The 22,084-nt window shown below is 38.6% G+C and overlaps 1 protein-coding gene across 1 annotated transcript; it reads left to right on the top strand.

The window, feature by feature from the left end:
• Positions 1–20,173: 20,173 nt before the first annotated feature.
• LOC141714262 (uncharacterized) lies at positions 20,174–21,822 on the top strand. Its single transcript, XM_074517793.1, has 4 exons — positions 20,174–20,513; positions 20,623–20,875; positions 21,018–21,163; positions 21,467–21,822. The coding sequence occupies exons 1-4, from the start codon at positions 20,174–20,176 to the stop codon at positions 21,820–21,822; spliced, it is 1,095 nt and encodes a 364-aa protein (XP_074373894.1).
• The last annotated feature ends 262 nt before the right edge of the window (positions 21,823–22,084 follow it).

Here is a 22,084-nt window from a genome sequence, read left to right as displayed (position 1 = left end):
GTCCAAAGTGCGAGCTAGGATTCCAGATTATGTTGGATCGAGCTAGCAGGAGCTTATCACAGTAGTGAGATAGTAAGATTGTAGGAGTAATCTCATTATCAGTTATAAGTTAAATTAGTTGGGATTTGGTACGTTGTAATAAAAGTTAAGGTTGTGGCTTGTTTTCATACTTTAACCTGTTGTGATCCGTGGTTATGTAAAGCAGGGTCATTGCAAATAATATTTACAGGTTTATATGTTGTATATGTATTGTGGACCCCAAACTTCTGACCCGGGTTTGGAGGGCGCCACATTAACTGCAAGACTGCAAAGGAGATATGGGATGCCTTGGAGACAAGATGCCGGGTAATTGATTCAATTTAGAAGAACATGAGGACTATACTCACTCAAGAGTATGAGCACTTTGACTAAAAACCTGATGAGTCATTGACTGGTTTATATGATAGATTTGTCAAACTCTTGAATGATCTGTCACTGGTGGATAAGGAATATGATCTTGAAGATACTAATCTTAAATTCCTTTTAGCTCTTCCTGAAAGTTGGGATTTGAAGGCCACAACTATAAGAGACAACTATGCTCTTGATGAAACTACTCTTGATGAAATTTATGGTATGCTCAAGACTCATGAACTTGAGATGGATCAAAGAAGCAAGAGGCATAGGAGAAAGTCAAGGACAGTTGCTCTTAAGGCTGAGGAGGAATTCCCTAAAGTGGTTGTCTGAAAGAAAGGCAAAGGAAAGGCTCTCATCACAAAGTCTGATACTAAGTCATCAAGTTCTGATAGTGATGAGGATTCAGAAACTGAAAGTCTATCTGAGATGGACCCTGATGAAGAGATGATGAAGCTGTGTGCTCTTATGGTGAAAGGAATCACAAAGATTGCATATAGGAAATTCAAAAGGGGAAAGAAGTTTTCCAGGAAAGGTGCAAGTTCTGATAAGAGAGGTTTCAGAAAATCTGAAGGCAAAGGAGGAAAGTCTGACAGAGCAGATTACTCAAATATCAAATGCTATAATTGTGGTGAGAAAGGCCACATATCTCCTGATTGCAAGAAAGTGAAGAGTGACAAAGGCAAGGCACTTGTCACAAAGAAGAAAAGCTGGACAGACACTTCAGATTCTGAAAGTGAGGTGAACTATGCCTTGATGGCAAATGCTGATAGCAGTTCTGAAGCTGCTGAGTTAAAGGTACCTCAAACAACTTATGCTTTTCATACTGATGATATTACTGAGTTGAGAAGATATCTTAAAACCATGTTCATTAGTTATAGAAATCAAACTTTAACATGTGAAAGATTAACTTCTGAAAATATTGCTTATAAAAAGAGGAATGATTATTTAGAAAAAGCGTTAGTTATGTTCCATCAAACTCAGAAAGAGATGATGCTTTCTATATTAGAGATGAAGTGCTTAAAATGAATGAATCTCTAAAAACTGAGTTAGAAAAGGAAAGAGAGATTATCAGGACTTGGACTAACTCTAGCAGAACAACTCAGAATTTGTTAAGTAGTGGAAATTGGAAAGAGGGCTTAGGTTATGGAGATGATAAGAATAATAAATGAATTGTAGAAATTGAGCCTATAGTTGTTAAACAAAAGCCAAAGGTAAATCCTGTTAAGTTTGTAGCTGTAAAGTATGATATTGATAAATCAGAAGTTAAAGAGAAATTAACTTCTGATAAACCAAAACAGGATAAGCCAACTGAGGTTAACATAGGCTTAACGATAAAGAAGCAGCCTAAGCATAAGCTAAAAGATGTTAAGAATGTAAACAAGGTAAAGCCACCTAGGAAAAATAGGAATGGAAAGGTAGGTGTGAATAAAAGCAATGATTATAAGCCTGTTCCTAATGCTCCTAGAAAGAAATGTTATAACTGTGGAAATTCTAATCATCTGGCTTCTTTTTGCAGGAAGAATAAGAACATAAACTCCTTACCTTTATAATCAGGAGTTAAGAGTCAGTCTGTTAGATATAGGCCACAAAATCCTTGTTTTCATTGTGGTAGTTTATGGCATTCCATTTATACTTGTAAGGAATATCATAGTTTGTACTATGATTATTATCAAATAAAACCTTCTTTAAAGAAAGTTAGCATTATTCCTTCTAGTATAAGTTCTGATGCAAAGTCTAATATTGTAAATTATGATAAGAAAACTGTTAACATAAACTCTGATGCTAAATCCGCTGTAAATGTTAACAAACTTAATAAGGCCAAAGGATCCAAGCAAGTCTGGGTCCTTAAAACTAATCATTAGTGGTCTTTGTGATTGCAGGGCAACAGGAAAAACATCCTAGTTCTGGACAGTGGATGTTCAGGACATATGACTGGAAATAAAGCACTGCTATCAGACTTTGTGGAGAAAGCTGGCCCAGGTGTTTCTTATGGAGATGGCAACATGGGAAAAACTCTGGGATATGGAAATATCAATCTTGGGAATGTCATCATTGAAAAAGTAGCTCTAGTCTCAGGAATTAAACACAATTTGCTGAGTGTTAGTCAAATCTGTCACAGAGGTTGTTAGCAAATCTACATGCAAAGTTGTTCTGAAAGGATACAGGCATAGTAACATTTATGAAGCCAAGCTTTCAACAAGTACTGATGGTTCTGCAATCTGTCTATTAAGTAGAGCATCAATTGAAGAAAGCTGGAATTGGCACAAGAAACTCTCTCATTTAAATTTCAACATTATAAATGAACTAGTCAAGAAAGATCTTGTGAGAGGACTTCCAAAATCAGAATTTGCTCCTGATGACCTTTGTGATTCATGTCAAAAGGCAAAACAAAGAAAATCTTCATTCAAGAGCAAGACTGAATCTTCAATTCTTGAGCCTTATCACTTACTACATGTTGATCTATTTGGTCCAGTGAATGTCATGTCTTTTACAAAGAAGAAATATGCTATGGTCATAGTGGATGAGTTCACCAGATACACATGGGTGTATTTCTTGCACACAAAAAGTGAAACTGCATTTATCTTGATTGATCATGTCAAACAACTGGATAAATTGGTCAAAGACTCTGTGAAAATCATAAGAAGTGATAATGGTACTGAGTTCAAGAATTTGATTATGGAAGAGTTCTGCAAAGACCATGGAATCAAGCAGGAATTCTCTGCTCCTGGAACTCCACAGCAAAATGGAGTTGTTGAAAGAAAGAATAGAATTCTTATTGAAGTTGCACGAACTATGCTTGATGAAGCAAAGTTACCAACCTATTTTTGGGCTGAAGCTGTGCAAAACTGCTTGTTTTACTCAGAATGCAACACTTATCAACAAGCATGGAAAGACACCATATGAGATGGTGAAGAAAAAGAAGCCAAATCTGAAGTATTTTCATGTATTTGGATGCAAGTGTTTTGTTCTTAAGACTCATCCTGAACAACTATCCAAATTTGATCTAAAAGCTGATGAAGGATATTTTGTTGGATATCCACTTTCCACAAAATCCTTTAGAGTCTACAATTAAAGAACAAGGGTTATCATGGAATCTATCAATGTCTCTTTTGATGATAAGAAGATTTCTAGACTTGAAGATTTCAATGATCATGATCAGCTGAGATTTGAGAATGAAGTTTTAAATTCTGATTCTGTAAATCCTGACAGTCTAAATCCTGATACTGCAAATTCAAATGGATTAAACTCTGATGTCATTGAAACTGTGGTAACTACGCCAAAAGAAAATGCACCTGTGAAGGGGGAGCATATTGAAGATTCAACCACATCTCAAGAAGCATCAGAATCTAGAACAGGCGCTTCAAGTTCTGATTCATCAAGTTCTGATGGGCCAAGTTCTGATAATTCTGGAAACTCAAGTTCTGATAATTCTGGAAACTCAAATTCTGAAAGATCCAACTCAGAGAGCATAGTTTCAGGGGGAGCATCAGAAAATGTTGATGGAGACAGCATGGATTATGGGGGAGCATCCAGTTCTAGAGATAACCTTCCATCTGCAAGGAAGTGGACTAAAACACATATACCTGACTTGATTATTGGAGATCCTGAAGCAGGTATAAGAACTAGAACAGCAACATCAAATGAATGTCTCTATCACTCTTTTCTTTCTCAGACCGAACCAAAGAAAGTGGAAGAAGCTCTTCAAGATGCTGATTGGGTGCAAGCAATGCAGGAAGAGTTAAATGAATTTTAAAGAAATAAAGTCTGGACCCTAGTGCCAAGACCAAAGAACAGATCTGTTGTTGGTACAAAATGGGTGTTCAGAAACAAAACTAATAGTGATGACATAATTACAAGGAATAAAGCAAGGCTGGTTGCAAAAGGATACTCTCAACAGGAGGGAATTGATTATGATGAAACATTTGTACCAGTTGCTAGATTGGAAGCCATAAGGATATTTTTGGCTTATACTGCTCACAAAAAGTTTAAAGTCTTTCAAATGGATGTGAAAAGTGCTTTTCTTAATGGAGAATTGGAAGAAGAAGTATATGTTGAACAACCTCCAAGTTTTTTAGATTAAAAATTTCTTCATCATGTCTACAAACTTGATAAAGCACTTTATGGCCTTAAGCAAGCTCCAAGAGCATGGTATGAGACATTAGCTCAGTTTCTTCTGGAAAGTGGATTTAATAGAGGGACAATTGACAAAACTTTATTCTATCTCAACCATGAAAAGGACTTACTTTTGGTACATATATATGTTGATGATATCATTTTTAGTTCTACAAATGACAGACTTTGTAAAAGGTTTGCCAAGCTAATTCAATCAAGATATCAAATGAGTATGATGGGAGAAAGCTATTTTCTGGGCTTCAAGTCAAGCAGAATGAAGAAGGAACTTTTATTTGTCAATCTAAGTACACCAGAAATTTGTTGAAGAAATTTGGAATGCAAGATTGTTCAAGTGCATCCACTCTTGTGGCCACTGTAACAAAATTGGATAAGGATACTGGTACATCAGTAGATATTACCGATTATAGAGGTATGATTGGCTCACCACTCTATCTAACTGCAAGTAGACCTGATATCATGTATGCTACCTGTCTTTGTGCAAGATTTCAAGCAGATCCAAGAGAACCTCACTTAACAACTGTAAAAAGAATTTTCAAGTACCTTAAGGGTACAGCTAATCTAGGATTGTGGTATCCTAGAGAATCAGACTTTAAGCTAATAGGTTACTCAGATGCAGATTTTGCAGGATGCAAAATTGACAGAAAAAACACAAGTGGAAGCTACCAATTTCTTGAAGGCAGATTGGTTTCTTGGTTTAGCAAGAAACAAAAGTCAATTTCCATATCAACAGCAGAAGCAGAGTACATTGCTTCAGAAAGCTGTTGTGCACAGATTCTTTGGATGAAGAATCAGTTACTGGATCATGGGTTAACATATTCTAAAATCCCTATTTACTGTGATAATCAAAGTGCTATTGCTATGATAGGTAATCCAGCATTAGGTACCACTTCATTAGGGAACATGTGAATGAAGGAACAGTGGAATTGCATTTTGTTCCAACAGATCAACAACTAGCAGATATCTTCACAAAACCACTGTGTGAAGCTACTTTTACAAGATTAGTAAATGAACTTGGAATGGTTTCAGGTTCTTTCTCTAAATCTGCTTAGTTTATGTTCTGATACATCAGACTTTATGATCAGTATTTACATATATTACTATCTTTTTGTATTCTATGCTTAAATTGAAATTTTCTAAGTGCTGATTGTTGTCTGATGTGAATTTCTAAACTATGATAGTGATATGAATGTGTTATGGATTAAAACTACTATATATAATCGCTGTATTTAATACTAAGGAATGTGAGCTCCAAGGCTCGATTTGACTGCTCTTGTGTTTCGTGACTCAATCTGCCTTAACAAGATGCCTACGTACCTTGCTGATTGCCAAGGATCAAGTCAAAAAACGTAGTTCTGATTGGTGGGGGTGAGACCCCTTATATAGATGTTGGTGGTCCTTGAATTGGACTTGGTATAGGAGACTTGGTGGACAAGCCTCTGAATTAGGATAGACTTAGGAGTCCTAGGAAGTAGGAAGCTGATTCCTTATCCTTTTAGGTCCCCTTGAGGCTAATCTCTAAGGATTTATATCCTTATCGGGACTCTTTTCAACATCTGATTTCTCCCTTATTAATTAATTACGAAATTAATTAATAATCAGGGCTTTTGGGCCTTTTTTATTCCACCAGGCCTGATCTGGTCCATCAGGCTTAACCTTTCTGGTCTGAATATCATATATCTTTTTATTGGGCCTAGCAGCCCACAGTTTGTACAATTAATGCAGTATTTAATTATACAATCATAATTTATTTATCCCTATCATTTGCCCCCCAACTTTTGGGAAACATTGATTAGGTTTCGCAGAAGTTAAGTCTATTCGTTCCCTTACAGGGTTTCGTTTTTGCGTAAAGTGTGGAGCGACCTACACATTCACAATGAATCTTCCTTTTATTCAGAAATTATCTTAATTTCCAGGAATTTTTCCCTAATTTTCTGGGATTTATCCTTAATTTCTGGATTTTTTTCCCTAATTTTCCAGGATTTATCCTTAATTTCTGGATTTTTCCCTAATTTTCTGGGATTTATCCTTAATTTCTGGATTTTTTCCCTAATTTCCCGGGATTTATCCTTAATTTCTGGATTTTTTCCTAATTTTCTGGGATTTATCCTTAATTTCTGGGATTTATCCTAATTTTCTGGATTTTTCCCTAATTTTCTGGGATTTATCCTTAATTTCTGGATTTTTTCCCTAATTTCCCGGGATTTATCCTTAATTTCTGGATTTTTCCCTAATTTTCTGGGATTTATCCTTAATTTCTGGATTTTTCCCTAATTTCTGGATTTTTCCCTTAATTTCTGGATTTTTCCCTTAATTTCTGGGATTTATCCTAATTTTCTGGATTTTTCCCTTAATTTCTGGGATTTATCCTTAATTTCTGGATTTTTCCCTTAATTTCTGGGATTTATCCTAATTTTCTGGATTTTTTTCCCTTAATTTCTGGGATTTATCCTTAATTTCTGGATTTTTCCCTTAATCCAGAAATTATTTAAGGAATTTCCTTATTTTTTTTGTGATTTTTCAGGATTTTTCTTCCTTTTCTTTTTCTTCCTTTTTTCTCTCTCTTCTCTTTTTTTTTTTTTTTTTTTATACAATTTTCGACCAGGAATCCATTCGACCAGGATCCTGGTCGAATTAGCCTTTGTCGTGCCTTGGTCGAAGGGAATTCGAGGAGGGTACATTCGACCTCACTTCCTGGTCGAATTTCGACCAGGATTTTTGCTTTGTATTTTATTTTATTTTATTTTATTTTATTTTTTTTATTTTTTTTTTTGAGCAGAAATCTTCGACTAGGAATTTTTGTCCCTTTCGGTCAGGATTCCTGTGTTTCTGACCGAATTAACCACCTTTCTTTGCCTTGGTCGAAGCTATTTCGGGCAGGAGTGTTTCGAGCAGAAGTCCTGGTCGAATTTCGGCCAGGATTTTTCCTACACCCTTGTTCTTTTTTCGAGCAGGAAAGTTTCGGTCAGGATGTTGGGTCAGAATTCTATATTTTGACCGAACTAGCCATCATTTGATGCCTTGGTCGAAGGATTTTCGGGCAGGATCCATTCGACCAGGATCTTGCCTTGCTTTCTGGTCGAAAGTTCTTCTGTTTTATTCATTCTCGATCAGAATTCTGACCATTTCGGTCAGGAACTAATATTTTGACCGATTTAAGCACCATTTCGTGCCTTGATCGAAGCAATTTCGACCTCCTGTATTTCGACCAGGATTTCCCCATGATTCCTGGTCGAATTGGGTCATATTCCTGATCTTTTTATCCATTTCTCCCTGGACTTTATTTTTGGGCCACCTTCACTTAGCTGGGCCTTCATTCTTTAGGCCCATTATGATTGGATTTTGGGTTATGGGCTGTTAACCTTAAATATCTGGGCCCTTTTCTGGGCTTTTTAAACACTTGGGCCCTTAGCTGGGCTTTATTTTTTCAAGGTTTTTGGTCTTGATAAATATTTTTGACCGAATTAACCTCCTTTTCTAGCCTTGGTCGAAGCCTTTTAGATCTCAACTAATTCGACGATGAATACAACATGAAACCTGATCGAATTGGGTCTGGGATTTGGGATATATTACTTTCTGTGACTCCATATATTTGATTTGGGCCCTAAGTCTGGGCTGGATTTTTTCCAATCTCAAATTTGAGCCTAAGATTTGGGCCTGAATTCTTTTATGGGTACTTTATTTTTGACCCTGGGCCTTTTCCAAACCAGGCCTTCACCTTGGGCCTTCCCCTTTTTTGACTGGCTTTTTGTATTAGGCCCCTTACTTTTAACTGGGCTTCTTTGGTCCACCCTAAATTGGTCTTTAATTTGGGGCCATTTAATTTTCTGCTAATTGGGCCCTTTTCTGGGCTTACCTCTTATTGGTTTGATCTTTGCCCTAAACCTGGGCTAGATTTATGAAACCTTGTATTGGGTTTCAACTTGGGCCCTTCTGGGCTTTGATCTTTAATTGGGCACTTAGTATTGACCCTGGGCTTGATTTATTGATCCCTATACTGGGTTTTTTTCTAATTCAAGTAGGATTAGGCCTTATTTTTGGGCCTTCATTTATCCAAATCCTTTTTGGATTTGGGACTTATTTCTGGTTTTTGAAGATAATACTCATATATATTTCCTTCCAATTTTTGGACCTCGGGTGCTGGGCTTTGAATATTTGGGGCCCTTATCTGGGCTTGACATACTTCCAGGCCCAACAAGTTTTAACCTTTTTTTTTGAATTGGGCCTTTTTATAGGGCTTTCATATCATGCATCTAATTTAATTGCCATGCCATAGAGATTCAAACATATTTCGAAAAATTCTCTGAGCTTCAAAAATTGTTTGGGATTCATCCCTTACACAAGTCTTAATAAACTTCATAATAAGACATATAAATCCTAAGCAAAGCTTCAAGGTGCTTTTCAACCTACTCTCCATCATGACAAGTGAGAATCGTATCCAACTGCCCTACACATAGTAAACCTTCAGGTTTTGTGCATGCCAAGTTCTCGGGACTTCAAAACCATCCATAGTCTCCAGCTTGTAGGTTCCTCTACCCTGAACACTCTTGACTCTGTACGGCCCTTCCCAATTCGGGGCAAGCTTCCCTTTTTGTCCTACACCAGATGCTTCTATCTTCCTCAAGATTAGATCGCCTTGTTTAAAAAACCTTTCTTTAACCCTTAGGTTGTAGTAGGATGAAGCTTTTTTCTGATATTCTACTATCTTTGCATGTGCTTTATCTCGCACTTCATCAATTAAATCCAGGGCTAATCTCTGCCCTTCCTCATTTTCTTTCTCATCGAAAGCCTGAATCCTTGGAGAGGAATGTGATATCTCCACGGGAACTACTGCTTCCGCCCCATATGCCAACATGAAAGGAGTTGCATCTGTCGTGACTCTACAAGTAGTCCTGTAGGCCCATAATATTGGAAGTATCTCATCTACCCAATTATTTCTTGACTTCTCGATCCTCTTCTTTAGTCCATCCAGGATTATCCGATTTGCTACCTCCGCTTGCCCATTGGCTTGCGGGTGAGCCACAGAGGTGAACCGTAACTCAATTTCATTTTCTTCGCAATACTTCTTGAATTCCTCGTTGTTGAATTGTGTTCCATTGTCAGTGACGAGGATACGGGGAATTCCATATCGGCACATAATGTTTTCCCACAGGAATTGTGCAACCTGCTTAGTTGTGATTTTGGCCAAAGGTTTGGCTTCGATCCACTTGGTGAAATAATCAATGGCTACAATCAGAAACTTCCTTTGTGCTGTGGCCATAGGAAAAGGCCCTAGAATATCCATCCCCCACATAGCAAAGGGAATAGGTGAGTTGATAGAGGTCAGCATCTCGGGGGGTTGTCTGGCGACTGGTGCATGCTTCTGACAACGATCACACTTCTTTACATATTCTTTGGCATCAGCCATCATTTCTGGCCAATAGAAGCCTAAACGAGTTATCTTATGAGCCAAGGCCCTGCCCCCCAAGTGTTGCCAACAAATACCTCCATGCACTTCCTCAAGAGCTAAGCGTGCCTCATCGGGCCTGAGACACCTCAAGTAAGGAACCACGAAAGATCTTTTATATAGAATCCCATCTATCAAAGAGTACCTTAGTGCTCGAACAGTTAACTTCCGTGCCTCAATTGTATCGCTTGGCAACCAACCGGTCTGAATGTGAGCCTTGATGGGATCAATCCATGACGTCCCCAAGCCTACGGGAGCCACAAGCTTAATATCTATGCTTCGTGTCTTCAAAACACGGAAGTACACACTTCCTGAACTTTCTTCAATCTCAGATGAAGCAAACTTTGATAGCGCATCTGCTTTAGCATTTTCTTCCCTTGGAATGTGTTCAACATGGCATTCATTAAATTGGGTCATCACAGCCCTTACTAGGCGAACATACTTTGCCATCGTATCATCCCTTGCTTCAAATTCTCCCTTTACCTGGGATATGATCAACTTCGAGTCTCCACGGACCTTTAAGTTTTTGACTCTAAGTGTCCCAGCTAGACCAAGGCCAGCAATCAGGGCTTCATACTCTGCCTCATTGTTTGTGGTTGGGAAGTCTAGCTTCATGGCATACTCAATTAAGAATCCATCAGGGCTTTGCAAAACCAACCCTGCTCCACTGGAATTTGTTTTTGATGCTCCATCAAAATAGAGAACCCAATATTCTTTCTCCTTGTCCCCATTGTCGACTCCCTTGTCTTGAGGTGTAGTATCTTCCTGCCCCCCGACTTCTTGGTTGGGTATGGTACATTCCACCACGAAGTCAGCTAGTGCCTGGGCTTTTATGGCCATACGTGGCTTATACTTGAGATCGAACTCTCCCAATTCTATTGCCCACTTAATCAGTCTCCCACTTGCCTTGGGACTGTGAATGATATTTCTCAGTGGCTGATTTGTTAGCACTTCAATTTGGTGAGCTTGAAAATAAGGACGCAGCTTTCTTGAAGCCATTACCAAGGCTAAAGCGAATTTCTCAATGGCTGAATAATTCAACTCAGCACCATGCAAAATTTTGCTGACATAGTATACGGGTTTCTGGACTTTTAGTTCCTCCTTAACCAACACCGCGCTCAAGGCGCTTTCTGAAACAGCCAAGTACAAGAATAAAACTTCACCCAGAACTGGCTTGGCCAACAACGGGGCCTGGCCCATATACTTCTTTAACTCTTCAAATGCCTTCTGATTTTCCTCACTCCATACAAAGTCTTTAATGTTCTTTAATGACTTGAAGAATGACAAGCACTTGTCTCCTGACTTGGAGATGAATCGTCCTAGCGCAGCAACCCTTCCTGTGAGTTTCTGAACATCCTTGACAGTTTTTGGGGGTTCCATGTCCAGGATTGCCTTTATTTTATCGGGGTTAGCCTCGATTCCCCTCTTTGAGACCATCAATCCCAAGAATTTTCCAGATCCTACTCCGAAAGCACACTTCGTGGGATTCAACATCATCTTGTGGTACCTCAGGACCTCAAAAGCTTCCCTCAAATGGGTTATATGATCAGTCTTTACTAGACTCTTGACTAGCATGTCATCAACATAGACTTCCATAGTCTTCCCAATAAGATCCTTAAAAATTTTATTCACCAACCTTTGATAGGTGGCTCCTGCATTCTTGAGACCAAACGCCATAACAAGATAACAATAAACGCCAAAGTCAGTGATAAATGATACTTTTGGAACGTCATCCTTATGCATTTTGATCTGGTTGTATCCGCTAAACCCATCCATGAAACTCAGCATCTCATGTCCAGCGGTGGCATCAATCAAAGTATCAATTCTAGGCAGCGGAAAACAGTCTTTGGGGCATGCATCATTCAGATCGGTGAAGTCTATACACATCCTCCACTTTCCATTAGCCTTCTTCACCATTACAGGGTTTGCTAACCACTCCGGAAATTGAATCTCCTCAATGAAACCAGCCTCTAAGAGCTTTTCCACTTCCTGCTTTATAGCCTCTTGTCTTTCCGGGGCAAAATTTCTTTTCTTTTGTTTCACTGTCTTCCGGCTTGGATCCACGTTTAACTTGTGGGTAATTAACTCCGGGTCTATGCCTGGCATATCAGCTGCTGACCATGCAAACACATCACTATTTTCTTGCAAAAATTTCACTAACTTCCCTCTAAGGGGCTCCTCTAATGTAGCTCCAATGAAAGTCATCCTCTCAGGACTCTTGGGATCTAAAGGAACCGAAACCAATTCTTCTGCTGGCCTTCCTCTATTCTCATCATTTTCTCGAACATCCATATCTTCAATAGGAAGAACCTGCCCCCCGACTCCATCTGCCCTCAAAGAGGCCACATAACAGCTTCTAGCCATTTTTTGATCTCCTCTCTCTTCTCCAATCCCGTTTCGGGTGGGAAACTTCATGACTGAATGGTAGGAAGAGGGGACTGCCTTGAAGGCATGTATCCCTGTTCTCCCCATGATAGCATTATAAGTTGAACTAGCCTTTACCACCACAAAATCCAGCATCTGCGTTGCTTGCCTTGGCTCCGTACCTATGGTGGTTGGCAATTTAATTATCCCTTCCACAGGACATTCTACTCCAGCAAATCCATATATCGGCATGTCGGTTGGTGTCAACTGGGAGTCGTTATACCCCATCCTTAGAAAGGTGTCGTGGAGCAAGATATCCACAGAAGCACCATTATCCACAAGGACCCTCTTAACCGGGCTATTTCCTATTATCGGCGTTATGACCAGCGGGTCGTCATGGGGAAACTTCACACCCTCTAGGTCGGAATCATCAAAAGCCAATTTTACTTCTGTCCTGGCCCTCTTCGGGGCTTCTCCAACAATATGCATAACCTCTCTAGTATATGCCTTTCTGGAATTTTTGGACAATCCCGCAGCAGTTGGACCTCCAAAGATCGTGTTTATCACAGGCCCTCGAGGTCTCGGCCCTCCATAAATGGTGTTTATAACTGGTCCTCTAGGTTGGGGGTTTCGCCCCTGATCGTCTTGGTCCCTCCTACGATCTTCAAAGTTCTTCCTTCCATTATTATTTCTGTCCCCTCCATCTCCAGTATACTTGTTCAATCTTCCTTTTCGAATCAAAAACTCAATTTCATCTTTCAATTGCCTACACTCATCGGTGTCATGGCCAACATCTTTGTGAAACCTGCAATACTTGCTCTTATCTAGCTTGGCTGGATCGGCCTTCAAGGGCTTAGGCCAACGAACATATCGATCTTTCTCGATCTCCATCAATATCTGGCTTCTGGGAGCATTCAGCTTAGCGTATTCGGTGAACTTTTGCCCAGGTCCTCCCTTCTTGGGGGTTGAATCAGGGTTTTGTTCGGTTTTAGGATACTTATCCTTAGCGATATACTCCAGATCAGTTTTCCGCTTCTTGCCTCCAGTGGGCTCATTACTTACTACGGTCTTCCTCATGCTTTCTTCAACCTTGATATACTTCCCTGCCCTCTCTTGGAGCTGCAACATATTTTCAGGGGGACGTTTGGCCAAGGACATCTTGAAAAACTCATCCCTAGTTCCTTGTTGCAGTGCTATCATAGCTACCTTATCATCAAGGTCTGGGACTTTTAAAGCCTCCTTTGTAAAACGATTCAGGTAATCTCTCAAGGATTCCTTAGCTTCTTGCACAATACTCATAAGAGATGCTGAACTTTTCTCATGGACTTTTCCACTGATGAACTGCTTAATAAAAGCCTGACTTAACTCTCTGAACGATCCAATAGAGTTTGGGGGTAGGCGACTGTACCATCTTTGAGCCATACCCGACAGGGTTTGAGGAAAGGCCCGACATTTTATAGCATCATTCACGGGTTGCAGCAGCAGTGCATTAGAGAATGTCCTAACATGATTAGCGGGGTCTCTCGTGCCATCATAGGCTTTGATAGTGGGCATCTTGAATTTCCTTGAGATATGGGCATTCATTATCTCTTCTGTGAAGGGTGGAGTTGGATCATCAGGATCTCCAAGGGGAAGGAGATTGCTTGGATCAGTTCTTGGGACAGCAGCCCTTCTTCTTACCGGACCATCCAGGTCTATGATAGGAGGAGGATTTCTCCCCCTAGGTGGTATGTGGATTCTGGTGGCTTGGTGAGCCTCCAAGTCACGCCTCAGCCTTTGGATTTCAGCCTCATGAGCCCTGATCTTTTCCTGCACTTCTTGGGGATTCGCCCCTGGGGTGCTTTGGGGGCGTTGCCTTCCATCGGCCATTGGCTCTTTTCCAGGACGCCTCCTTCTCGGGGCCACTTCATCATCCGAAGATTCGGAGTCTCTCTCAGTGTATGGACCAGAAAATTCCCGATCCTCAGGGATAGGATCCAAACCTCGTATATAGGGGGGCGACCGCCCTCGTGCTTCACTTCGCCCAGCATATCCGCTTCCTCCAACCTCAGGGTGAAGGGGCATCCCATAAGGGGGGTTAGTAGTAACAACAGTTGAATATTCATACCCGACGGGTCGAGAATTCACAGGTATATGTACTTGTTGAACTTGAGGATTCGTACCTTGAATAGTCGGGGGAGTTGTCCCTTGTGGCTGAGGTTGAGTTGCCCCTGTCTGGGCTTCCCCCTGAGTAGATGCATAAGTTGAATGGGGAGGAACCTCCACGGTTGATGAAATCACCTGGGTTGTCCCTGATGGTGTTCCCTCCTCCAGAGTGCTGGTTGTTCTCCGTGTTCTCGCCATGGTTGTTGTTCCGTTTTTCCCACAGACGGCGCCAAATGTTATGGATTAAAACTACTATATATAATCGCTGTATTTAATACTAAGGAACGTGAGCTCCAAGGCTCGATTTGACTGCTCTTGTGTTTCGTGACTCAATCTGCCTTAACAAGATGCCTACGTACCTTGCTGATTGCCAAGGATCAAGTCAAAAAACGTAGTTCTGATTGGTGGGGGTGAGACCCCTTATATAGATGTTGGTGGTCTTTGAATTGGACTTGGTATAGGAGACTTGGTGGACAAGCCTCTGAATTAGGATAGACTTAGGAGTCCTAGGAAGTAGGAAGCTGATTCCTTATCCTTTTAGGTCCCCTTGAGGCTAATCTCTAAGGATTAAAATCCTTATCGGGACTCTTTTCAACATCTGATTTCTCCCTTATTAATTAATTACGAAATTAATTAATAATCAGGGCTTTTGGGCCTTTTTTATTCCACCAGGCCTGATCTGGTCCATCAGGCTTAACCTTTCTGGTCTGAATATCATATATCTTTTTATTGGGCCTAGCAGCCCACAGTTTGTACAATTAATGCAGTATTTAATTATACAATCATAATTTATTTATCCCTATCAGAATGTTTCTGTGACTATTCAATCCAATGAGGATAACTGTGCTAGATGTTGACCTAGTAGTCTTTAATATACTAATAATCCCATGTTTGAAGTAATCGTTTATGTGAAAATCTTTTAACACAAGCAAATTCTGATATTGAGCTTAGGTAAAGTTTACTTTGTGTATCTTATTACTAAGTCAAAAACTAGAATAGTGCTTCTTATCTGTTAAGTTCTGATGTTAGTAAATCTGATGGATGCACTAAGTGCTAATAAGCCTCACTTATCAAAAGAAAAAGAAAAGAAAATAAATAAATATCAGGTACTCCTTTGAGATCTAGAGTAAAAATATGGAAGGGAAGACCCAAGTGCATTGCTGGTATTAAGTAATATGCATTAGAAAAGCAAAAATAAAATTTTCTTGGTGACTTTTCACATTCTCTGATTACTGAAGAAATACTCTGATAATAGCATAAATTCTGATAAGCAGTTGTAACTCACTTACACTGAGAAGCCACTGTAAAAAGAATTTTAAAAGATGTATAAAATGAGCACAAAACAGTTGTGGTGGAATCATGCATGAACTCATTCTACAGTAGACTTCAGAATAATGACAGATTTTGAGCAAAGTTCTTAGTTATGCCTTACTTCTAAGATGTATTGAAGTGAATCAGACTTTACTCTTTGTCTGATATTTAGCATATTGCACACACAAACACTCCATATGAATGATGAAAATTACTGTGGTGATAAATGTTATCTTAGATGAACAGTCTTAGTGTCAGTTGCATAAATTATGAGTACAAGTTCTGATGGAAGTTCTGATGATTAAGTTCTGATGTACTCATATCAGTACTTGTGTGAAGAATTACAGAAATAAACATTCACTTTTCGAGTTAAGGAGCCATATTCTGATGACTTTTAAATTATGATAATAATCAAGTTCTGATGCTGACGTGGCAGTATTTATTTACTTGGTTTATTTTTTGGTCATTACTTGAACGGTCATATTTTTACAGAATATTGATTTATGTGAGATAAAGCAGTCATAATCATTTGTTTAGTGGGAACAGTTTTTATTTAAAAACTGAACGTGCAATGTAATTATTACTTATTTACCGTGCCCATTAACTTTTGCCTTAATTGCTGTCACGTGGGGGTGTCTAAGTAAAAGAGATCAAAAAATTTCAAATATTTTATTTTCATTTTTATTCTACTCTCTTTCTTTTCTTATTCTCTCTCACATTTTCTGATGGTTTTCGTTACAGACATTTTCTCAAACACCTTACAGGCACTTTAATTTCTTACTTATTTCTGATGGCACCCAAGGATTTAATTGTTGATGGAGCCAAATTTGTACCAAATAACTATGCTGCAATCTTGAATAAGGCTGAAGCTCCATCAGATCTGCACTTCGGATCTGATCCAATAAATATGCGTGGAAATGCATTTTCAGATAGTAGCAAGGAGAATCAGAATCCACTAATTTTGTCAGGTTAAGCATCTCTCAGCCGATCAACTATTGAACATGGCCAAAGCCGGACATTCTAACAGTTTTGATGTATATTTAATGTTGTTTATTTGTGATTGTTACAGGTACCAAACCGCAGCCGTTCAATCAGTCTATGAGGACTAATAATGCAGAATATCTTAGCCGTAATCCTCTAAAAAAATTAACAGTAACTTGAATTGCAGGACAGTCATGTATGTAGATAGGCCTGGTATTTTAAGTTAACTTTATATTCCCCTTTCATGGATGCAGGTAATTCTGCAAGCCTGTCTCCTTTGACTGAATTATCAAAGAATATCGAATTTAGTCAGAATTTACAGTCTGCAGGTTCGGCCACTTTGAATGGTTTTTGTCTGCTTCTTAATGTAATACTAATGTTGTGTTTACAGAATACCATGATCAACATTCAGTGGAATTGAAAATAAGTTTTTCTCTATTCTTTGCTTTAGTTAAACCCGGATCTTATCCAATAATTTTGAGTGGACATGCATTGTCAGATAGTCGCAAGGAGAATCAGAGTCCAATAATTCCGTCAAGTATATCATCTCTCAGTCGATCAAGTATTGAACATAGTGATGGTCTGTCATATACTGCGGTCCACTTTGATATGTTTTTGTTTGCTTCTTAATGTAATACTAATGTTGTGTTTATACAATACCATGTTCAACATTCAGTGGAATTGAAAATAGGTATCTTAAACACACAGAGCTGCAAGATATTAACGTAGAACTATGTAAGCAACAAATCTCCGGAGATTTTCCATTGTGTTTGGAAGATTTAGGCAAACAGTCTCTGCGCACTCTTGACACGACAAAGGCTGATAAATTCCCAAGTTTACATTTATAGCTATAATATTCTTAATTTTAATATACCTTTTGATTATGCAGTTTCAGTTGTGGGTAATTACCAATCCAGTGATAAGAATAGATTAGCCACCAGACAGATGTTAATGTCAACTCTCCATGAAGTTCAGGATGACATTAATTTCCAACCCAGTTTTGAGAAACTAGGTACTGACGGATATTGCCTCAATACTAAACCAAATGCAAAACCAAACCTGAAACAACCTGGTAAACAATAATAAGTGTGGTCAGTTATTTTTTTTACTAAAGAATCATGTTTGATAATATAAATATCTTTACTGGAAATTATAGGAAAAAAAACAAATGAGGGTGCGTCGAAAGAACTGCAGTTTTAAGGAACATAAAATATTCCTGAGTACACTGACCGATGATCCAACTGTTAGCGAAAGCATTGTGCACAAGCCTATAGGAACTGCGTCACCTTCACATGCTTCTCAAACATCAGGCACATTTTACTTCACTAATAGTTGGAAAAATTTGTGTTTAATTTTATATGATATTGGCTGAATTGGTTATGTTCTTCTCCAGGTAAAAGAAAAAATAGGTTGTGCGGAAAGAGTCCGCGTGACAGAGAATTACTCGATAATTCTCCATACACCCCACCTGGAAACACTTCACGTTCATACTGTTCTCAAATATCAGGTCAAAACATAACCAATGTTATTTTTTATTACAGTTGTCCATGGTTGTCTTATTGCTATATTGGCAAAATAAAATTTTTAAATTGTTAAATTCATCGCAAAATTTGATAAATTTTGGGTCAACCATGTAAGTGTACATATAAATGGAGAAACATGCGCAACTCCTGATACTCCATGCTTTCATAAATTACGACCCATAGGATTTGAAGGTGCGTTTCAAAATCAAAATTGTATATTAGAGATGCTTACTATTTATGCAAATAAAGATAGTAGTAGTTGATCTTATTAACAATGTTGTTGTTGTAGCAGGAGAATAACGAAATATTACAGCTCCAAAAAATAATCAAAGTGCCAAGAGTACTGTCACTTTTGCACTGCCCGCATCCACTATATTTAAATGACCATAAGTAACTTTAGGTTCCAGCAGTGATATCGCTGTAAAACAACAATCCAGAAAAACCTGTGGTAAAATTATTCCAAGTTCTTCAACATATGATACATGTTCCGTAAAAAGTTATTATGAGCAAGGAGAAAGTTCAGGTTCTAAGAACTTATTAGGAGAATTTAACAATGTTGAAGATTTTGACAGCAACGACAGTGATTGTATATCTACCGGTATGAACTTAAATTCAGTTTCATTCTTAATTACTCTGATGTTCCACAATCATAATAATTTCAAATTTTGTAGGTGATTGTGATGATGTTGATGTACATGATTTTGACAATGCTATTACTAAGTGGAGTGAGTACCTCGATGTCGATGATCCTGATAGAATTTGTTCAAAGTGTCAGGCCATCATGTGGAATCATGAAAGAAACAATAAAAAAGCGACCAAAAAGCCTCCAACTTTCTCTCTTTGTTGTTAAAATGGTCAGATAATTCTTGAAAAAGAAAGGCAACCTCCCGAGCCTCTTGCTTCACTCCTTACTGGTGGATCCTGTTTTAGGCATTTTAAGGAAAATATTAGAATGTACAACTGTATGTTTGCCATGTCTTCCACCGGAGGTCAAATTGATCGTAGTATCAATCATGGTGGTGCTCCTTACTGTTTCAAGGTAAAAGGTATAAATTACCACAATATGGGAAGCTTTGTACCACTTGATGGTGAGATCCCCAAATTCTGTCAACTCTACATATATGACACTGAAGATGAAGTTCATAACATAATAAATGCCGTTAAGGGAGGACGCGATGCCGTGGATGAAGAAATCGTTGAGTCATTATTAGAAATGTTGGATAAACATAATCGTTTGGTCAAAGGTTTTCGTATGGCACGTGAAAGAATTAGTCAGAATCCAGTTGATGAATTTAGATTGGTTATAATATCTTCGTCTTCCACATCTGGTCGACCTAACCATATTGGTCCATTGAATGAAGTTGCCGGGTTGATTGTCACTGACGAGTATGCTAAAAGATGCAGGGATACAATAATCCATTCGAGAACCAATGGATTGGAGAGAATTTTTGAAACTGATCTATGGTTTATACAACTTCAGTATCCTATTCTTTTTCCTCATGGAGACATCGGATATTACCGTCAAATCCCCTTAAACAGACCAAATCAAAAAAAACAGAAACAAAGTCAGAATACCGAAGATGAAGATCCGAATGAAAAGGGGGAGAGAGAGTTCATCACGATGAAAGAATATTACAATTATAAACTCATGATACGGCCTTCGGAAGGTATGTTCAAAATCATGACCTAAATTTGAACACTTATATATGAATTAATTCTACCATTCTAATTTTCTCCGAAATTGTCTCATGTATATTCAGGTTTGACTCCATATCTGGGAGGTCATTTATGGCAGCAATATGTTGTTGACGCATTTACTTCGATTGAGCAATACAGACCTGACTAGATCAGAGGTCACCAGACTACAATTCATTCTGATATGTACCACAACATACGAGATGCACTAAACAAGGGTGACAGCAATCCTGAAAATGTCGACAAGGCAACAATTTTACCAGCCTCCTTCACTGGCAGTAAAAGATACATGAACCAGTATTTCAAAGACGCAATGGCAATTTGTCGAACACTTGGACACCCATCGTTGTTCCTTACGATGAACACTAACATAAAATGGCCTGAAATTCAGAGGATGTTAAAATTTATACCTGGTGTTGATGTTGTTGACGCACCCGACGTCGTTGCAAGGGTATTTAAAATGAAAGTTGACCAACTTCTTGATCAAATAAAAAATAAGAACTCCTTTGGATGTTGTATTGGAGGTATGCTATTTTCAGGATTTCTTCCTCTAACAAATTGCTTATGATTTAAATTTAATATAACATGTATGTAAGGCTTTATTTAATTATTTTCATCAATTTCATATTACAGTAATGCACATCATAGAGTTTCAAAAGCGTGGATTGCCACATGCTCACATGCTAATATGGTTGCATCCAAACGATCGTCCCAAAACAACTGAACAAATAGATAAAATGGTTTCTGCAGAATTTCCTGACCCAAGTATTGATCCAGTTGGTTACGAAGCTGTCAAGAATTACCTGATCCATGAACCATGTGGCACTGACTGTGTCAATTCTCCGTGTATGGTTAAAGGCTGTTGTATTAAACATTTTCCTAGAAGGTAATTCTGAGATCTTTTACATTAAATTAATTTTCCAAAGAATGCTGGAAGAATACAACATTTAATTTTTCACCTTTTAGTAAAACATTGCTTTTAGCTTTATTTTAATTAAATTAAAACATCGTTCTTTCCTTTTTAACAGGTATAATTCTCACACATACTTTTATGATTGTGGCTTTCCCATCTATAAGAGGAGGAAAACTGGTTTTACCGTAAAGAAAAAGGGAATTGAACTGGATAATCGTTATGTTGTCCCCTGCAATCGAGATCTTCTAATAAGATTTCAATGTCACACAAATTTGGAGATTTTTCAGCTCCAGATCATTGAAATATTTATTCAAATATTGTTTAAAAGGACATGATACCGCCACCATGTGTCTGAGGAAAAAACAAACAATTAAAAAGGGTGCACAACCATAATAACTCCTAAGAAACGGCCGCTTGATGAAGTCAAGCAATACTTGGATGGAAGATATTTTGGTGCATCTGAAGCATCATAGAGGATATTTGGTTTTGACATCCATTCCCGGTGGCCTTCCATTGAACGATTGCCAATACATCTACCGAATGACAAGCATGTGTCGTTTAAAGGCTCACACAATCTACATGAAGTTTTCGACAATGCTGGAACAAAGAAAAGAAAATTAGAAGCATGGTTTGATGCAAATAAAACATATGCAGAGGCCCCAAATTTAACCTATTCAGAATTTCCAAGAAAGTTTACATGGCATCCACAACCTGGTATCTGGAAACAGAGGAAAAGAGGTGATGTCATCGGTAGGCTTGCTGAAGTACATTCATCTAACGGTGAACTATTATATCTCCGCATGCTCCTGCTTAGGATTAAAGGTGCTGTATGTTTTGATGATTTGAAGACAGTCAACGACCATGTTTATAACTCCTTTCACGAAGCCTGTGCCACGCTAGGTATCCTCCAGAACGACTAGCAATGGCACGAAGCTATAGGTGAAAATGCGCATACATCCATGCCTCCACAATTACGTGCCATGTTTGTCAACATTTTAGTATACAGTCCAGTCTCTCATCCGCGTAGCCTTTGGGAAGCTCATTGGGGATGCATGTCAGATGATATTCTTCTTGTGAGGTGACATCTCACTGGGAATCCAAACCTTTGTCTATCAGATATTGAGATCCAGAATTACGCTCTTGCAGGTATGAGCTGTTAATAATGCTTTGTACATATTACAT

Source organism: Apium graveolens, chromosome 3, assembly GCF_009905375.1.
Source record: "Apium graveolens cultivar Ventura chromosome 3, ASM990537v1, whole genome shotgun sequence".
Classification (NCBI taxonomy): Eukaryota; Viridiplantae; Streptophyta; class Magnoliopsida; order Apiales; family Apiaceae; genus Apium; species Apium graveolens.
The sequence above is the reverse complement of the archived record's forward strand: the minus strand, read 5'-3'. Positions and strand labels throughout refer to the sequence as shown.

Excerpts from the sequence above, each read along its gene's own strand:
- LOC141714262 (XM_074517793.1), top strand. The coding sequence starts at position 20,174 with ATGTACCACAACATACGAGATGCACTAAACAAGGGTGACAGCAATCCT. Across the intron at positions 20,514-20,622 it reads CTTTGGATGTTGTATTGGAG|TAATGCACATCATAGAGTTT; the intron begins GTATGCTATTTT and ends TTCATATTACAG. Across the intron at positions 20,876-21,017 it reads ATTAAACATTTTCCTAGAAG|GTATAATTCTCACACATACT; the intron begins GTAATTCTGAGA and ends CCTTTTTAACAG.